At 31.8% G+C, this 19,270-nt stretch overlaps 1 protein-coding gene across 1 annotated transcript; it reads right to left on the bottom strand.

Annotated features, from left to right (window-relative positions):
• Positions 1 to 212: 212 nt before the first annotated feature.
• Positions 213 to 18,523, bottom strand: LOC143049939 (ubiquitin carboxyl-terminal hydrolase 47-like). Its single transcript, XM_076223716.1, has 5 exons — positions 18,472 to 18,523; positions 14,127 to 14,242; positions 4,102 to 4,308; positions 1,609 to 1,731; positions 213 to 772 (listed from the first exon to the last, which is right to left on the bottom strand). The coding sequence occupies exons 1-5, from the start codon at positions 18,503 to 18,505 to the stop codon at positions 659 to 661; spliced, it is 594 nt and encodes a 197-aa protein (XP_076079831.1). The 5' UTR covers positions 18,506 to 18,523; the 3' UTR covers positions 213 to 658.
• Positions 18,524 to 19,270: the final 747 nt, after the last annotated feature.

Below are 19,270 nucleotides of genomic sequence, written 5' to 3'. Positions count from 1 at the left end.
AAAAGAACATGAACTTAGCAATGCAACATTAATGCTGTTAATACTTCCAGTTTACTAGGGGATGCATGTCTACGGACAAGACATTTTTTCACTTTATTTGTATATCCAACTTTGATGGCATATATCTCCAGCTAGGGTACTGCAATATTGATATATGAGGTAGTTTTTGATAATGTGTATCCTAGAAGAGAAAACAAAACACATAACAGCATAAATTTGATTTATTTTTCTCTTTAATCACTACACTGAGCAAGCTAAAAACAAAAGTACAAAATTGCATAACAAACGCATAGTTTTCCACTTTTTATCATAACTTTGTAACCACTGAAGATTTTTTGTTGCAACAAGCAGAAAAAGAAAGATTAATAAACTGTCTATAACAGTGAAACAATAATGTAGTTCTAATGAAGTACACTTATTAACTATCAATTGATAAAAACAGCTTAATTTTAAATGAAACAACAATTTTGCCCATTTTCAGTGTGTATTTTAATGTTTTTTTTCAAAACGGTAACACCAATACATGATATTTGATATTCATTGTGAAACCCTACATTCTCTTCTTCAGTTCAAAGATGTATTACTTATGTTAAGTTTATCTTCTTGTCTTTACAAGCCTATAACATAGACCCATTATGAAATGAACATCTGGTCCTGGCTAGGCCGTTGAGTCAGGATATTTGGAAACTGTTTCTTTGGCAGGTGTGGAACCGGATATGTAGGATGAAGATGTGTATGCAATACCATCATAATTTGGTGGATCTGGAGCCGGCTGAAATATAATCAAATTCACATACAATGAAAATTTCTAGCGGTCAAATCTCTCAAAAGTGACAACAACAAAGATAAAAAGGCATTTTTTGTAGACTTTTTCATGGTGAAATGACTTTTATAATCTTGGCAATACCTAGTACATGTACCCAAAAACTAAAATAATGTTAGTCAATAAAACTACCGTCCCTAAGAAATGAAGAAACTTATTACGTGAAAACAAACATAACCATAACAGTGAGATACAAAGAAAATAACTCTTATTAGAATTGATAATACTGTCTGTATAGCGCTCTAAATCTATTTGTGGATCTTAATATGAAATTAAGACACAAATCACTCAAGTCTTGTCAGTTGAAGCGCTTAAAAATAAGGGTTTTTGACTAACTCGATTTTATATCCCACATTTGCATTATAGGCTTTGTTCATTGTAGAAGGTCGTTCGGTCACCTAAATAATTATCAAAGGTACCAAGATTATAATTTAGTACGCCAGACGCGCGTTTCATCTACATAAGACTCATCAGTGACGCTCATATCAAAATATTTATAAAGTCAAACAAGGACAAAGTTGAAGAGTATTGAGGATCCAAAATTCCAAAAAGTTTTGCCAAATACGGCTAAGGTAATCTATGCCTGGGATAAGAAAATCCTTCGTTTTTCGAAAAATTCAAAGATTAATAAACTGGAAATCTATAAAAATGACCACATTATTGATATGCATGTCAACACCGAAGTATTAACTACTGGGCTGGTGATACCCTTGGGGACGAAACGTCCACCAGCAGTGGTATCGACCCAATGGTGTAAATAGAAAACTCTTAATACAATGACTTACTGTAATTTCAGACAATTTTTGTGGTATTGTGTCCTCTTTCTCCACCACTGTGAATTCATGTCGTCTTGTTCCAAGCATACAGATATCCGATAACTTCTGATTTGCACAAGCATACAAGGATATCTAGAAGAAATATGGTAAGTTCTTATCATTTATAGAATACATTTTTCCCATTGTCATATAATTGTAATCAACTACAAAAATTCTAATTTAAACAAATAATTCTGTAGTGTCAAACAGATGTATGTCAGGGTGTTAATTTCATTGACTTAAAAGTGATAATATTGACATACATATGACCTTTGCTCAAAGAACACTGAACTATATTTATAGGAAAACGAAATTGATTTCTATTTTGGTGTATAACTGTTATACTTTTGGCAGTTGAAATAATGATGTTTTTTATATATATATAAATATGCTAAAGGTGAGAGTATAAAGTATAAACTTGTTACATGACATCATAACTTCAAGCTTATATCACTTCAGAGTTCTGTTTTGAAGTGTTCATAAAAAATTTTCTCTGGGTATTTTTTCAGAATATTTTATTGGAATTAAAAGTAATAAAGAAATTTTAAAACAGAGTTTATTAATATATTATAAAATTGAGAAAGGAAATGGGGAATGTGTCAAAGCGACAACAACCCAACCATAGAGCAGACAACAGCCGAAGGCCACCAATGGGTCATCAATGTAGCGAGAATTCCTAGGTGTCCTTCAGCTGGCCCCTAAAAAATATGTATACTAGTACAGTGATAATGAACGTCATACTGAACTCCGAATCATACACAAGAAACTAAAATTGAAATTAATACAAGACTAACAAAGGCCAGATGCTCCTGACTTGGGACAGGCGCAAAATTGCGGCGGGGTTAAACATGTTTATGAAATCTCAACCCTCCCCCTATACATCTAGCTAATGTAGAAAAAGTAACGCATAACAATACGCACATGAAAATTCAATTAACATTTATACTTGGTATTTAACATATTCAGTTTTTGGCAAGTCTGCTGAGTTTACACATAGATTCATGTATATTATCTAAATTTTATGTTGTATTTGAAAGCGAAAAGAGATAGTTGACATATTAATAAACTCATCCAAAGTAATTGAACATTAAGAATCAACAGTGCCAGTCTTATAATCAAGCAAATTCTAAAATTTTCAAAACAAAAAATATTTGGAACATTCGTCTCATCAACAAAATATAATACGTGAAGTCAATCAAAATAGAAATGTTTTATCAAAGGAGTAGGTCCGGTAAGAGCCTATTTTGGCCTCAAATTTCAAGTTCATCTAACGAAAGATTTTGGACACTTTTAAAACACTTAAGTAAAATTGAGAAAGGAAATGGTGAATATGTCAAAGCGACAACCACCCGACCATAGAGCAAACAACAGCCGAAGGCAACCAATGGGTCTTCAATGTAGCGAGAATTCCCGCACCCGTAGGTGTCCTTCAGCTGGCCCCTAAAATATGCATAATAGTACAGTGATAATGGACGTCATACTAAACTCCGAATTATACACAAGAAACTAAAATTTAAAATCATACAAGACTAACAAAGGCCAGAGGCTCCTGACTTGGGACAGGCGCAAAATTGCGGCGGGGTTAAACATGTTTATGAGATCTCAACCCTCCCCCTATACCTCTAGCCAATGTAGAAAAGTAACTTAAGTGTCTATTTCAATTGATTCAAATAATTTATGTGAAAGATTTCAACTGATTTAGTCATTTAAAACGCTCCGATTCAAGCTTAAATATGAAAAATCTATCAAATATGCCAAAAAACGTCACTTTTTAGATGGTTTTGTCAAAAATGAAAGTGGCCGCATCCGTGTTCATCCTCAACCTTTATATATGTTATGAAATATCATCAAATACAACTAACATTTCAATATTATGAATGAACACGAATGTGGCCACTTTCATTTAGGACGAAAAACGCCTAAAATTTAACTAAAATGCTAAAATTGTGAAGATTTCAGTTATTTAGCATGACTTAATGATGCTAGTACCCGATATATGTGCATTTTATTGTAAAAAAACAGCCCATATTTATGTATCAGAAGCATTCTACTTTCCAATAAATAGCTAAAAGATTATATTTTCACAATTTTATAAAACGGCTATATTTTGGGGCCAAAAAAGGATCTTACTTAACCTACTCCTTTTAGAAAATCACTTGCAGTAATATGAAAGTTCTGTATGTTTGACCTTATATATTTTAAGTAAATTAATCCATTTTTAATTTCAAACAATTTGTATGACCAGAACCACGAATCACAAAGATTGCAAAAAATAAATAATACACATATAAATTTCAGGTTTAGGCTTGTGATTTAAATATCTAATTGAAAACATATGAAATATAACCGTCATCACAATACCATCTTGAAATCTAAAGTCTTTTTTGTGAAATACAAATATCATGTGACCTGACATGCGTGACGTGTGTACATGTATGTGTTGTGTATTTACATGTATTTTACCTCTTCCAATTCTGCTGCCACTTGTTTGTTGTATTTTATGTTAATACTGCTGGCGATATATCTTGTTAATTTGGATATCTCATCTATCACATCTCCAATAGACGTTGATGCTGGAAGATTTACCGTCTTTTTACTTCCCGCTGTATTCGGATCTATCATGTCACGGATGACACATAGAATCCGAGGTTCTTCTGCTACACATACATTCTGCAAAAAAAAATCGATTCTCTGTTGAAGATTGGGACAGTTGTAATCTCCTTCACGCAAAACATATTTAAACATATTTGTTTATAGTTGATTGGGAAAAAAGTTATCAAAACTAATTTTAATTTAATTTAAAACATTTGATGTCATAACATTAAAAGCCTTTGTTGCATGATGTCAGCCTAATCAAAGTCTACAACATACCTGACATATACACTAGTGTTCTCCCAAGAAATTTTGGATAGCACCACATTTGGCGTAAAAAAATAACTGTATGTTTTTCAATGTCAACTTTTCTCGTCGCGGCGATGCTCTATTTTCTTTATGTTATATATAAAGGCAACAGTAGTATACTGCTGTTCAAAATTCATAAATCGATAGAGAAAAAACACAAATCCGGGTTACAAACTAAAACTGAGGGAAACGTATCAAATATAAATGAACTACGACACAACACCGAAACGTAACAACACAGAAACGAACTACAATGTAACAAGGGCAATTTTCCTGACTTGGTACAGGGCATTTTATGAAAAAATGTTGGGTTGAACTTGGTTTTGTGGCATGCCAAACCTCTCGCTTTTATGGCAGTGTTAATTATATCATTTATGTTATATATGTTTATATTGATCAATTCATAACTTAAAATACAATTAAACTATAAACATGATAATAGTTTAATTCCCAGAGGGTATCACCAGCCCCGTAGTAAGCACATCTGTGCTGACATGAATTATCATTGATATGGTCATATTTATAAATTAACTGCTTGCAAACCTTGAATTTTTTAAATACTAAGGACTTTCTACCTCAGGAATAGATTATCTTAGCTGTATTTGGCAAAACTTTTAGGAATTTTGGTCCTTAATGCTCTTTAACTTCGTAATTTATTTGGCCGTTTAAAATTTTTTGGATTCGAGCGTCACTGATAAGTCTTTTGTAGACGAAACGCGCGTGCGGCGTAAATACAAAATATAATCCTGGTATCTATTATGATATAAAAAAAAAAGAAGATGTGGTATTATTGCCAATCGGACAACTCTCCACAAGGGACCAAAATGGCACAGAAATTAATCACTATAGAGCACCGTACGGCCTTCAACAATGAGCAAAGCCCATACCGCAGAGTCAGCTATAAAAGGTCCCGAAATGATAATGTAAAACAAAAAGATTAACGAAAAACACATATAGTAACACATAAACAAACAACAACCGCTGAATTACAGGCTGGTTTATTCGTCTATATAAGACTCATCTGTGACTCTCATTTGTATGACAGTCGCCTGAAATTCCATTATGTTGACAACAATGTCACGGTGAGCAAAACAAACAGAACAGACATAATAGGTAAAAATTACAAAATTGGGGGTCCAGCAGTCAGCCTTGTGTTCAGTGGCGGGTCCAGAGGGTCCCGGGGTTAAAATTGCCTTCATTCGGAAGATTAATGCATTTGAATAGGGACGAACGTATGGTTGGATTTTTTTTAATTTTTTTTTTTATAATTTTAAAACTTATTGACTGCAGCTATCAATGATCCTAGTTTATAGTATAAGACACTTAAAAGGGGAAATGATTTACAACAATGAACACAAGTCACTAAATTGCAATCATATTTGTACGTCATACTTTGGCAATACAAAATCTACACTGTATTCATTACCTATTTCGATCGCACAGTTCTTCTCAAATTCCTTTTCCGGTTTCCCGAAGCAGGCAAGATGAGGTGTGTATTCATCGCTCTTCAGATCCACCTAATCCTGAATAACTTTTGAAATTTTGATTTGTTTGCCTTACACAAGATATACCAATGTTTCCAAGTATCAATATATTAATAAAACCATTTTTTGAGATGCAACCACATTTATTTTAGGACTTTAAAATTTACTACACGTTTTCGGAATTTTAAGTTGTATTCAATCAGAGAGGCGAACTTGTCTAAGAAAAGATTACGTCTCAACAGCAAAACGTCTGAAAAAGTAGCGTTCCCTGCATTATGTTTCAAAATCTTGTGGCTTAAAACAATTTAAAAAATTGTTTTGAATGATTATCAGTGTTTACCCTCTACAAAAAAGGCTACATGGTCAGTCTATATATATGTTGACTGTCAATAATGTCTGTCAAGTCCTGACCTGATGTGTTTGACGTGAAAATCTCGAGATTGAAGCAATTCTATAAATTGTCAATGTCAATGTCTTTCCAACACTGTTCCAGCTCCAAGCTTGTATAGACTGACAATTTTGGCGTTTTTAACTGTATAAAACTGTACTGTTCCCTATATCATGTGTCTTTCATATAGACAAGTGACACGTAAAGCAAAGTGACATTTCAAAACTTTTAATAGATAATAAAATATCCATGGAATGTATTTTTAAACGCGATTACAATGTGATTCTATTAGCATGTGTACATGTGGTGGTTTTTTTTCTGAAATAGGTAGACTCAAAGTTAGCTCTTGATTATCAAACTTTTTCTAGAGGTCGCAGTTGGAAACCCATACCTGCCAACTGACCTGTCACTATTTGTTGGGGATTTTCCAAATAGAGGCTCCCAATTAGAAATTTTGAAATAGCAATTGTGTCCAAAATTTAAAGCAAAACAATCAATTTGAGCATTGGAATAGCTTTTTAAAGCATGGAGAAGCACATAAACAACATTAAACTAAATTTGAAGGCCCCTTTAAAGGTTGTGTATGACTATGACCGCCATCTTGCACTTGAAATATTGGCAGGTATGGAAACCTTTGATATTAAAACATGTAAAGAATTGTAATTTGTGTGCATGAATGACGGTGGAAATGGGGGGCATCTTCATGATAAATGACGGTAAAAAAATTTGCCAAATCGCGTTAATGGTAATTTTTGGTGCATGATTTTGACGAATCACGTTAATTTTTTTCCCCAAAAATGGTAATGGTTATAATTTGAGACCTGACGAATCACAAGGAGTTTTTTTTTTTGACAAATCACAGTAAAATTTTAATCAATTTGAGGCTTACAAGATCAGAAAATGACCTCTGATGTCTGACGAAAAGGCACAGGAAATTTCCTAACCTTTTTAAAAGATTTAAGAAACCTTCCTATAAATATATTTTATTTCCATGTGCAAAAAGATAAAAAAAAGAATTACAGCAGACATTCTGTTTCTTTTTAGGTTTGGTTTTTTTTATTTGATTAAGAAATTTCTAAGACCTACATGTACAATGTATCAAGACTAACTTTCAAATACTACTTCATCAGAGAAGATAAAATATTGTATTCATGATTTTGTTTTCTCTGTGAAATAAAGGAATAGTAATGTCTTTTAAATATAGTTCCAGTTCCAAGCTTGTCTAGACTATGACAAGTTTGGCGTTTATAGCTGTGATAATAAACTGCTCAGTTCGCTATATCATATGTCTTTCAAATAGACAAGTGACACGTAATGCATGGCAACATCAAGTTTTTAAAGAATGGAGTGGTATATTTTCATATTTAAATTATTTTTGTGTTAAACTTAAAAGAGAATAAAATATCCATGACCCATACTATTAGGCGTGATTACAATGTTATTCTACTAGCAGTGTATACATTTACACTAATACTTTTGTGTCCTGGCAAGTCCGACTGTTGCCCAATAACGAAAAATCACTAGAAAATATTAAAAGCAAATTCTATTTTTTTTTGGTTTGGTTTTATCATAATGATAAGATTAAGACATTTCCTTGACGTACATGTATAAAGACTTACTTAAGCTTTCAAACTCTACAGGGAAGATGAAGATTGTGCATTCATGATTTTGTTTACACTGTGGAATAGAGTGATAGCAATGTGTTGACACAGTTCCAGTTCCAAGCTTGTCTAGACAATGACAAGTTTGGCGTTTATAGCTGTAATATAAAACTGCCCTGTTCGCTATATCATATGTCTTTCATATAGTCAAGTGACACGTAAAGCTGGACCACATCTTATCAGTTATTTAATGAACCAATGAATAGAACAAATTTAACCAGAGATAATTGCCATGTCTCTGATAGTTGTACATCTTTAACTTTCAAAGGAAATAAACATGGATATATAGAATGGTAAAAGTCCCGCTACCAAAATACCACAAAACCGATTAAATTTGAATTTTTGTAGCACCACTTTTCCCATTCTAGAGTTGTGCTCCTTAACCAATAGAGAAATTAAATTTCTGCTCTGTAACCCAAGTTTGCCTCAACAAAATGTTGTGAAACTTGTGCTTAGTACCTCTACCCTAATTTACTTCACTTCTACGGTTCTTGTGTCTTTATAAGGTTATATACAAGCTTGTTAAGTTTTAATATAATAGTGAAGTGTTTACATTGTATCAATAGAATGTTAGCATTTTTGTTTTACACAGTTCCAGCTCCAAGCTTGTCCAGACTATGACAAGTTGGCGTTTATAGCTGTAGTAATATACTGCCCTGTTCGCTATATAATATGTCTATCATATAGACAAGTGACACGTAAAGCAGGGCAACATTTTGTCTGTTCTTAATATTCAATTTAATTTAAAATTCCTTGTCAAGAAATATAGGCTTCAGTCCTTGCAATGTTTCTATATATCTGCTGAAGTATTTCTGTCCAACTTGTAAGAGTCTTAAATACAATGTACTTGTATGAACAAATAGATGCCAAGTCTGTCGAAAAATTGTCGGAAATGATTGAGATGAAACTAGGAAAATCTAACAATACATAGACAAACAAATAGATTTCCTATCTGTTGCGGTAGTCTTTTGACCCGTATAAATTAGTTTTCTTTTTGGTTAATTAATAACTCGGGTTTCTGTCTCGTTGACATATATTCCACATCTTCACATGGGTCAGAAGTATGTTGGTGTAGAAAAATTATATAAAATTCAAATGGCCCATTTCAAACGGTTCCAGCTCCAAATTTGTGTTGTCAGTAATAAGTTTGGCGTTTCTAAGCTGTAAAACAACCACCCTTTTTGCTGTATTGTTTGTGAATAGCCCCGACCACCAATTGAGTAAAAAGAGAAACATTTTTGAAATATTTGAACACATTAATTTAGGCTTAATATATTTCGATAGCATTATTCGTTTGTAGCAATAATTCCTGAATTTCCAGTACAATTATTGAATATTATCACATATGTGCGCATAGTACAGTTTTTGCCCCATATCTGCACATTAATTACAGTGTTGGTGTCCTATACTATAAAGAAACTTGTATGAGGTGATATTGTATGGCAAGTTCTTCATCTGGCATTCACAAAGCTTTCGTACTACAAATGTTAGCTGTTTTTATCAAGATTATAATGGATCATGAAACAAGTAATTTTAGTCTTCCTTGCAATTGCATAACTAATGAATGAAAAGAAATGATTTGTAATGAATTAATTACACGTATTTAATGAGTTAGTAAATATGCTTTAAATGTGTATTTGAAATAACATCGCTCCATCTTCTTACATTTCAATAGCATTATTCGTTAACATAAATAATAATTTCTGAATTTACATTTTATGTACTTGCTATAAATAAATGAATTGTTGATAAACATCACATTGAATGTGTTCGTAGTACAGGTTTTAATCCATATCTGCACATTTATTGCAGTTTTGGTTTCCTATACTGTAAAAGAAACTTGTAAGAAGGTGATAATATTGTCTGGCAAGTTCATCATCTGGCAATTTACAAAGCCTTCATACTACAAACCATGTTTTAAAATAAATATTGACCAGTAGATAACAGAAGTAGCGTTATTCTTTATTGCAACTAGTGATAACAAAATTGCATGGTTTTTTTTTTGTAATAAATAGATTATGAAAGATTTAAGGAAGTTCGCTACTTAGTTTCAAAATAACAAGCTTTTCATAACACTTGTATAGATTGATAGGGGACTATTAAGGGAACCAAAAGAGCAAAAATAAAATATAGGTCAATGTGCTTGTTTCGAGATATAAGCAATTGACATTTTGGCGGGAAAGTGTTCTCTCTTGACTTTTCATAGCTTTATCATTGACAAGTTTAAGTTCTAAAAAACTGTTAACAAATAATGGTTTTATAAGACTTTTACAGATGGTTTATAACTATACATGTAAAAGATTAATGAAAAGAAAAACGGGGGTCAATGGGCATATTTTTTTAAGGCATTCAAACGGATAAAACCAGAGGACTCCGATAATCTGACAAAATTCTAAAATATGACAAGCGACTATCATATGTGTATATATTGGTACATATGCTTGTGAATTTGTAATAACACAGCTCCAGCTCCAAGTTTGTCTAGTCCATGACATGTTTGGCGTTTTAAGCTATAACATCACCTGCCTTGTTTGCTATATCAATGGTCTGTCATGTAGACCAGTAACATGTAAAGCAGAGCTATGTCTTTTTAAAGAAAAATGCGGATGAAAGATTTTGTGCAACTTTTATGATCTGTTGAATTGTATTGCCGACATCTTTGATGATCATTGAAGATGGCAGGAACAGCGTCATTCTCCTTATTGCCTATTTTGACAAGTCGATAAAACTTCCTTTAAATGTGTCGGTCACAAAAAGCTGATTAGTATGCATGCATGTTAATCCTAGGTGATTCTGTTTAAGTTTGCTGCTGCTGTTCTGTTAAAGACTAGTATATTGTTAGTCCTCATCAGTTAAATATTTACTTTTGTTTTTCAGTAAAATTTCTCGTGACAACTTGTACGAGGCCATTGCCACCGTCCTGAAAGATTCAAATGAAAAAAAGAGGAAATTTACGCAGTCTATAGAGCTCCAGATTGCTTTGAAGAATTATGATCCTCAAAAGGACAAGCGTTTCTCTGGCACAGTCAGGTAAGTTCACACAACCTTTCCAGGAAATTCCGAAAAAGTCAAAAACTGTTTGTTTAATTTCTATAAAATGATAAACAAGGCCAAAGTAGAAAATGTAAGAATTTTATTTTTTCAAGACTACTCGGAACTTTACATTTGAAGTGAACACTCAGTACTTTAAAGAAACAAATTTAAAAAAAAAATATCTGCTAAAGAAAAACTTGATGGTGTTGTTGGAAACTTCCCAGCGGACCTCTACCCAGGGTCTTAAAATAATTGGGAAGGTATACATTGTTTGCCAAACAATGGTACTAGAAAGTTAAGTTAAGCCAGAGATCAGCGATTCTTCTACAAAAAAGTTCTGCTGGTGGTAAGAATTTGTTAGCAGTATTGTAACATTGTGTTGCCAAAAGATGAGGAAATATATAAACCCAAATGAATTCGTCTGAAATCTTCTTGTGAGTTTTTCCCACTAATGTCATGTTAAGCATCCTTTGAGATTTAATTATAAATAGTATGTTTCTAGAAGTTAAACACGACAATCATAGTAAATAGATAAAGATAAGTTAGTTGTATTCAGAAAGTGTCGCATTACCATTATGTTAAATAAGCCCTGTGGAAAACACAAATGCGTTTTTGTTCCACTTGTATATGCATATGCAATTTAAATTTTCTAGTTCAAACAAATAATTCCAGGTTTTATTTAGAAAGAAGTAACATGTTAAAGTTTTCTTGTTTAGAATTTACATGTAAATTAAATATTTAACATAGCAGAAGAACAATGTCCTTTGTTTAATGTACTCTTTAAATTTAATTATATTTATTGTGAAGATGCAAAATTCATTGTACAAAGGAGATGGCGGGTATACATGTATATCTGGCAGCATAACAGTGCCACTTAAAAGATGATGATAGTGTTTACATTGATTAATGTTGCACAAGTCTGGATAAAGAAAATATAGTTGACTATTTTTCATTTCATTCCTGAAAGTACTAGAGACTAGTTGAAAAAACAAATAACTGCAGATCTATTTTTTGCTTTTTTAATCAATATAAAATTGGGTTTGTCATTGGCCTTTGATGTTTGCATATAGCGTTAAAATGTTGTGAAGTTTTCATAGTTTTCAAATATGTACTAGCGCTCAGTGATTTGCTGATGATTCACCAAGTCCACTAAAGTGTCTCTTAGTCTTAAAACTAGTCTGAAACACTAAACACTATTTGATAATATGAACTCAATCATGATATCTGTTTGGCAGCAGTGAGAATGTAGTCTTCATCTGACAATAATACCAAAGTATGAAATTCTCTCATTTGTTTTGTAGCTAAGAGATACGATGGTTTCTTGGCTTCTGACTCTACCATCAAGACCATCCTAAGGTTGTTGGGTCCTGGATTAAACAAAGCAGGAAAGTTTCCCATCCAGGTCTCTCACAATGAATTATTGGTCACAAAGTGTGAGGTACAGAAAACAACCATCAATTTTCTGTTGAAAAAGGTGAGTTTGTTGTAAAAAGTAACTTTTTTGATAAAGTATGTGTACTTCGTTAGCACAGATAAAAGCATCAACTTTCATGTACGATTTTCTGATTGCATTCAAATTAATTAAATTGACGATAGAAGTGAATACTTCTTTAGTATAAAAACATTGAAAATAGTTCAGGGCAGATCCTGAAGTGTCAAAACTTTTAACTGGGTCCACAGGTTCCCTAAATAAACGAATGTTTCTTTGAGTTCCTATCTTCATGTGTCAAAATTTTTGTCCATATGTCCACAGCTTCAAAACCCTCGTAAATCATCTTTATCATCACTATCCCCTTCTATATTTCTCTCCATTGCCTTTCTAATTTATTTCTGCCAGCTTTTAACATTTATTAAGTCAAATCAGCCAACATAACCAATAATTTCATCTCCTGACAGTTCGTTTTTCACTACCAATATGCGCCATTTTGTGTACAGAATTTTCAAAAAAATTCATCGCCAATAATAGACCAATATCAAGTTTATTTTCTGTTAAAAGTAAACTTGAATGAATGTATATGACGATAGTATATTACGTCAGACGGATTTTCCGACGAATGACCAATAGAAATATTGGCTTAAAAAGGAACCATGTACAGCCCGGTATTGCGGGATATAGCGGTCACAGAAGTAAAATTGATTTCCCAGTAAACCGGGTCTTGGTGCTGAAAGAGATAACTAAATCACACCTAGTGATTATTTCAATTGAAACGACATATTTACATGCGTGATACAAAGGCCATCAAGATGCTTTTGTCATAAATAGTATATCAAGCAAACTAAAATGCAACACAATATTCTGCTTTTGACTTCAAATAATAAATCAAGCAAACTTGTCAGGAGACCAATATTGCAAGGTCCTTGTATCCTACAGACAGTTTTCACTTATTCTTTACCTCATTTCATGTATCAGTTGAGGTTTCGTGGTCAAGTCCATATCTCGAATATTACAAGCAATAGGTCTAGTATATTTGGTGTATTGAAAAATTGTGTACAACTGGCAGGTATAGTTTTTCAATGTTCTGTATATTTTAAATTAATACTTGCAGAAAATGGGAAGATATTTTCTCTTTTTGGTTAGATCTGTTTTACTGACAAGATCTAATATATTGTTTGTTAATTTTCATAAAAACTTGGGATATTAGACAAGCAAACAAGTTAATTTTCATAAAAACTTGGGACATTAGACAAGCTAAGATTCAAAATGATATTTTCAATATTAAATCAAACTCGCAGTTTTTTCTACACAAAGGTAAAAACTAAATATACATGGATTATTAAGTTTTCTTCCCTCAAAATTGCAATTAAAAAGTAAAATGAATAGATCTACGGGGATAAACACAAGTTATTCCCTCAATTTTAACAGTTTTTGGTATCATGTTTGATTTTAAATTTCAGAATGCAATCATATTGTATTATCTAGACGCTTTATTATCCTTCTGTTACTCTTTTAAAGAAATATTATCTATATTTTCAGCAATGTTCCGAATGCTATTTTGAATGCCTGAAATACTTCAAAAATACCTTCCACCTAAGTTTATCCATTTCCAGCCATTTTTCATGTTGCTCCTTATCTTTCAGAATTTTGGAATTTCCCTTGCATTTGTTACCAGAAGTAACACCTTTCAATTGACTTATATCTGTTGAATAGATATTGAAAAGTATTTCAAACATCTACAAACCAACACATACGTATATATTTATGAATTAAACAAACTGCACACTAACAAATAAGTAATAATGTAAATATTAAACAGAGTAAATCCTTAACCTGCAGAAGATTTCATATAAAACTTAGCGCTCGATGTGTGCGATAACTGTTTTATAAAGTACATTTTTTTTTTTAATTTTTATTAAAAAAAAATATTTGTAACAAAAAGAATTAAAAAGTATGGTTCACACTTCTTTTTTTACCATTGCTAAAACATAATAATAAGTTTATCGACAGATTGTAGGTATTCCTATGGGCACCAATTATGAAGCGCAGGATATGGCCAAAATCAGTAAAGAACCGTCTAAATTCCATTTAATTGATAAATTTAACAACACTTACCGTTATCTTGATGATATTTGTTCGTTAAATAATCAACAATTTTTTAACTATATTGCTCAAAATTTACCCAAAGGAACTTACTTTAAATAAACCTAAAATCAACAGCAATAACTGTCCCTTCTAAATTAAGATATTTCAGTATTACACCAAAAACATTACACAAAAATTTACGACAAAAGAGATGATTTTCTTTCCCCATTGTTAATTTTTCCTTTTTGGACGGTGATGTTTATTTGGTTCCGTCCTACTTTGTTTGTATATTCAAACACATTCGCTATGCTCTTGTTTGTAGTGACGTTTTGGATTTTTATTAGCGTAATCTGTGTATTACTAGTAAATACGCTCAACAGAAATATCAGGATTAAATTTTGTATTTATAGACTCACCAGTGACGCTCGAATCAAAAAATTATTTAAAAAAAAATTATTAACCTAAGGATTTCGGTACCACAAATTACTTAAAACCTTTACTAAATTCTCTTAAATACAAATATTTCGTCGGCACGTTTAGCTGTACCTAATTTCAAACGAAATAGCACATCCAAAATTTTACGGTGATGTTGTTAACCGAGCCCAGAAATTTAGATACGATCCGGGTAAACTTATCAATCCTTTGAGTTACCTTTATATTCAACACTGTTATCAAATCGTTGAATATCGTTTTCATTGGTATAAATATAGATTTTGTTGTCAGTAAATAAAAACCATACCAAATATTACACATATGTACTTTCATGGTACTACAATCTGTCGATACCTACAGTTTGGTATTGCACAAGGTCATGTTTTTTCTCTGACTGTTAATGACATTTTTACATTAAATCAATTGGATGTCGTTGATTCAAGCCTGTCAATGTTTTTTTTTTTTGTAATTGTTTTGTTATAAATTATGCCGTTAGTTTTCTCAATTGAATTGTTTCATATTTTTCATGTCGCAGGCATTTAAAGCCGACCATACGGTATGGAGTTTTCTCATTATTGAAACCGTAAGGTTGCCTATAATTGCAAACGTCCACTTTATTTGAACTTTGGAGGATAATTGTCTCATTGGCAATCATACCATATCGCCTTATTTTTATGTGTCAGCAAAGAAAAATAAAATGGCATGTAGACAATCTATAGACAAACCCCATAATCAAAAATGAAAACCATATACAAAAAATGATTATAGCCCAATAACACAATGGCTGGATGTATAACGCCAAAAATGGACTAAACAGTAACGGTAAAAAAATATTCAAAGACAAATAAACATAACACAATTACATTTAATTAAGATGATAAACAAAATCAAAACCTATAATCTATATTTGAATAATATCATGTATTACTTGAGAAGTTAATATTGAAGTACTTATCAATTAGTTCATGGTATCTTCCGATTAACTTTTTTTTTTAGAAAAAGGACGACACTTTCTTTGACATAAGCCTGGTCATCTTTTTTCTATAAAGTCTGAGTAGCTGCTGCAAACTTTTGAATACCGAATAAGTTGGAAAATGTATAGTCCATATGCAGATGAAATTAGTATATTGCTGCTAAGGTGGGAGTAATTTATAATTTCAAAATTAAAAGCGTCTTAGATTCTGGACCGCTTTTGTCAATAATAGGTATAAATCTAAAAATGAGATGGATGAAGCCATTTCTGTTGTTTCTTTAATGTCTTTCAATTTAACATCTGGAATGATGGTATAAAGAGTTGAAAATCAAAGGTTTGGATATAATGAATTTCAGAGAAAGATCGAGATTTAAAATTATCCAGAAGTTCTTTACATATTTTAGGATGGTCAATACCACTACGGCATTAAACAGTTTCAAAGATTTTCTGTAGAACTGCATTCCCTGCAGACAGATTTATTGTCAATATGATTGACAATTCCAATGTAAAACATGTTTATAACTAACTTTCAGTAACTGCTAGTACTCTTAAATGATACTTTCGTGTTATAATCTGACCTGTTCACACATTTTGTAATGCATTTCTGTAATTCTGTGTTCACTTATTTTGTGTTATATCTCGTCTCACTATTTTTAATTCGTACCCCCTTTGATAAGTTTTTAGTATGACGATAACTTTTCACTTCTGTACAAATTTATTTGTTTTGTAAAAAATGTTTACTTCCGTTCTCCTAACAACAAAATTGTTATATCTTAATTTACCTGTGTACGTTGTTTCATTTAACGCCATTTTATATAGTGTCATAGATCAAACTTATGCGTTCAGTGTATGTTTACTTTTTTGTTTTATTTAACATCTTTTTGGTCGAGGGAAGCCATTTCAAATGATATTTTATAGTGTATCTTTTTATAATGTAATGTTAAAAACTATTACCTCAGTTTAGGGTGAATGTTGGTGCCTATTAAAACGTTAAAAACCTCTGCTTTTTTATTGACCTGTCCTAAGTCAGGATCCTGTTGTTTAGCGGTTGTTTTGTGTTGGTGTGGTTCATAGTCGTTTCTCGTTCCACGTTTTTCATATAGATTCATTTCAGAATATACACAGTAATAAAAGTATACGGGATAACAAAAACACAGATAAAAGTTAAATAAAAGCAGTTGCATTGTCACGCGTCGTATGGCCCTCTTATATTGTCATCTGTATTTCAGAGTAGATTTTCAACAGCATCGTCACAATATGAAGTGAATATAGATACCCGGATTAAGATTGTGTTCATTAGACGTGCTTTTCTTACACAAAAGACTCATATCTTTTGTAATGCCAAAACTAAATTTAAAGTATCACGTTAGAATTTGTGTTATCTTCCACTAGAAATAAGTAGAGAAATTGATAACAATTGATCAAGGAACACTGAAGACTATTCTTTAAAAAAAAACAGCTTAAAGGGGAATCAATCTAGAGAACAATAAGGCTTTATAAATATCCTTCTGAGATATGAACAAATCTCTATCACATCCCTTTATTTTGAAGCATACTATGTGATTGTATTGTAGGGTCACCAATTGAGGTATGCCGATTAGTAATATAAACAATAAAGGACAGTCATCGTTATAAATAAAAACTTGATGGATGATACCAAGCTTATAATTTTGTTAACCAGATGCATTTTCGTCTACAAGAGACTCATTAGTGACGTTCAACTCCAGAGGTTAATTTAGTAACACTGTAGAGGACAACTTTCTTAGTACTTGTTTTTAATCTGAATTGTATACTATGGGATAGTCGTTTTCCAAATATCTACAAATATTGTTGAAAATATGTAAGTTTTCTTAGGATTCATATTCATACAGACAAACACAAACTTGTAAATAAAGTAGCAGGAAGCCTATTCTAACTACTAAACCCATATCAATCACTGTATTCTCCAAACTTTATATAACTTAAAGCGTAAACTTTCAATTACAACAAATATAAGAAGGTAACAAGGCGGAACCAAAATCAGTCGTAGCAAATCAGAAAACAGCATTGACCTGCAGAAAATACTAGTAGATGAACAGACGAAAGCAATAACAGTCGTCATAACATTATAAAGAAACTAGACGAAATGCGCGTATGACGTATAATATAATGTTTCAGATATATTCGACGAGTTGACGTTAAGCAAGTTCCAATCAATCTATATTTGATAATTTTAATTATGACAGTTTACTGTTTACCTTGAGGTGGTCCTCTGTTACCCTTCAAAATATAAGTTTGGTCTCATCAGACAGAAATGATATACCAATTAATATCTTACATATTCTGATATTGTATTGCTCTTCAATGTAAAAGTTGCATACAAACGTAGATTATTTAACATACATTGTGAGAGATGCTATTAGTTTGAACATTTAATGTATGCATGATGCAAGTAATCTTACTTTCATTTTTCTGTTCATCAATTTGTTTAGGCATGTGTTCGTCCACAAAGTCTGAACTGTAGAAGAAAATCATAATTTATATTTCAAACTAAATGTAAAGCATTTTAATAAGTATGAACTATGCATATTTTTTATCTTGATTTTAGAATTAAAAAAAGTAAGAACTTGTAAAAAAAACTTACAATTATCAACTATACATAAATTTGCATGAGTTATATGCTTACTAATGCTTCTTCTTATTAGTTTTTTGATACTCAAATAACACCTCAATTAGGATAGAAAAAAATAGGTTGTAAGCTTATATGATACAAAGCAACACATCATTGTCTTAACAGAAAACAGTGTTGTCGCACTTCAGAATATATAAAAGATATTTCAATTCATGTGACATCATGAACTCGACTTTTTAGGATTTGACAGGATGATATATTCGATATTTAAATGTCGCTTTAAATTGCAATTCTGTGCATGTCAATTCGCAGGTTTGAAGCATAAAAACGATCACGTTTTACACTTTAAGGCTCATTGTCCTTTTAATGCATGTCTGATGTAATATTCAGTGTAAATGCATTGTTCTGTACAATTATGAGTCACTTCAATCTACATTTATTACATCATTATTTCATTTGACACTACAAGTACATAAACCCTGACAAAATTCAGAAAATGGTTCACTATTTACTTGCCTCGATTCTGTTTCGGTGAATTCTTTACTGCAGGAAATTGTTTTTATCGAAAAGGCTCCAAATCTCTTCACATCAACTAGGATTGCTTCAATTTGTGTATCTATTCCTAGAGT

This window comes from Mytilus galloprovincialis, chromosome 10 (assembly GCF_965363235.1).
Source record: "Mytilus galloprovincialis chromosome 10, xbMytGall1.hap1.1, whole genome shotgun sequence".
NCBI classification, from domain to species: Eukaryota; Metazoa; Mollusca; class Bivalvia; order Mytilida; family Mytilidae; genus Mytilus; species Mytilus galloprovincialis.
The sequence above is the reverse complement of the archived record's forward strand: the minus strand, read 5'-3'. Positions and strand labels throughout refer to the sequence as shown.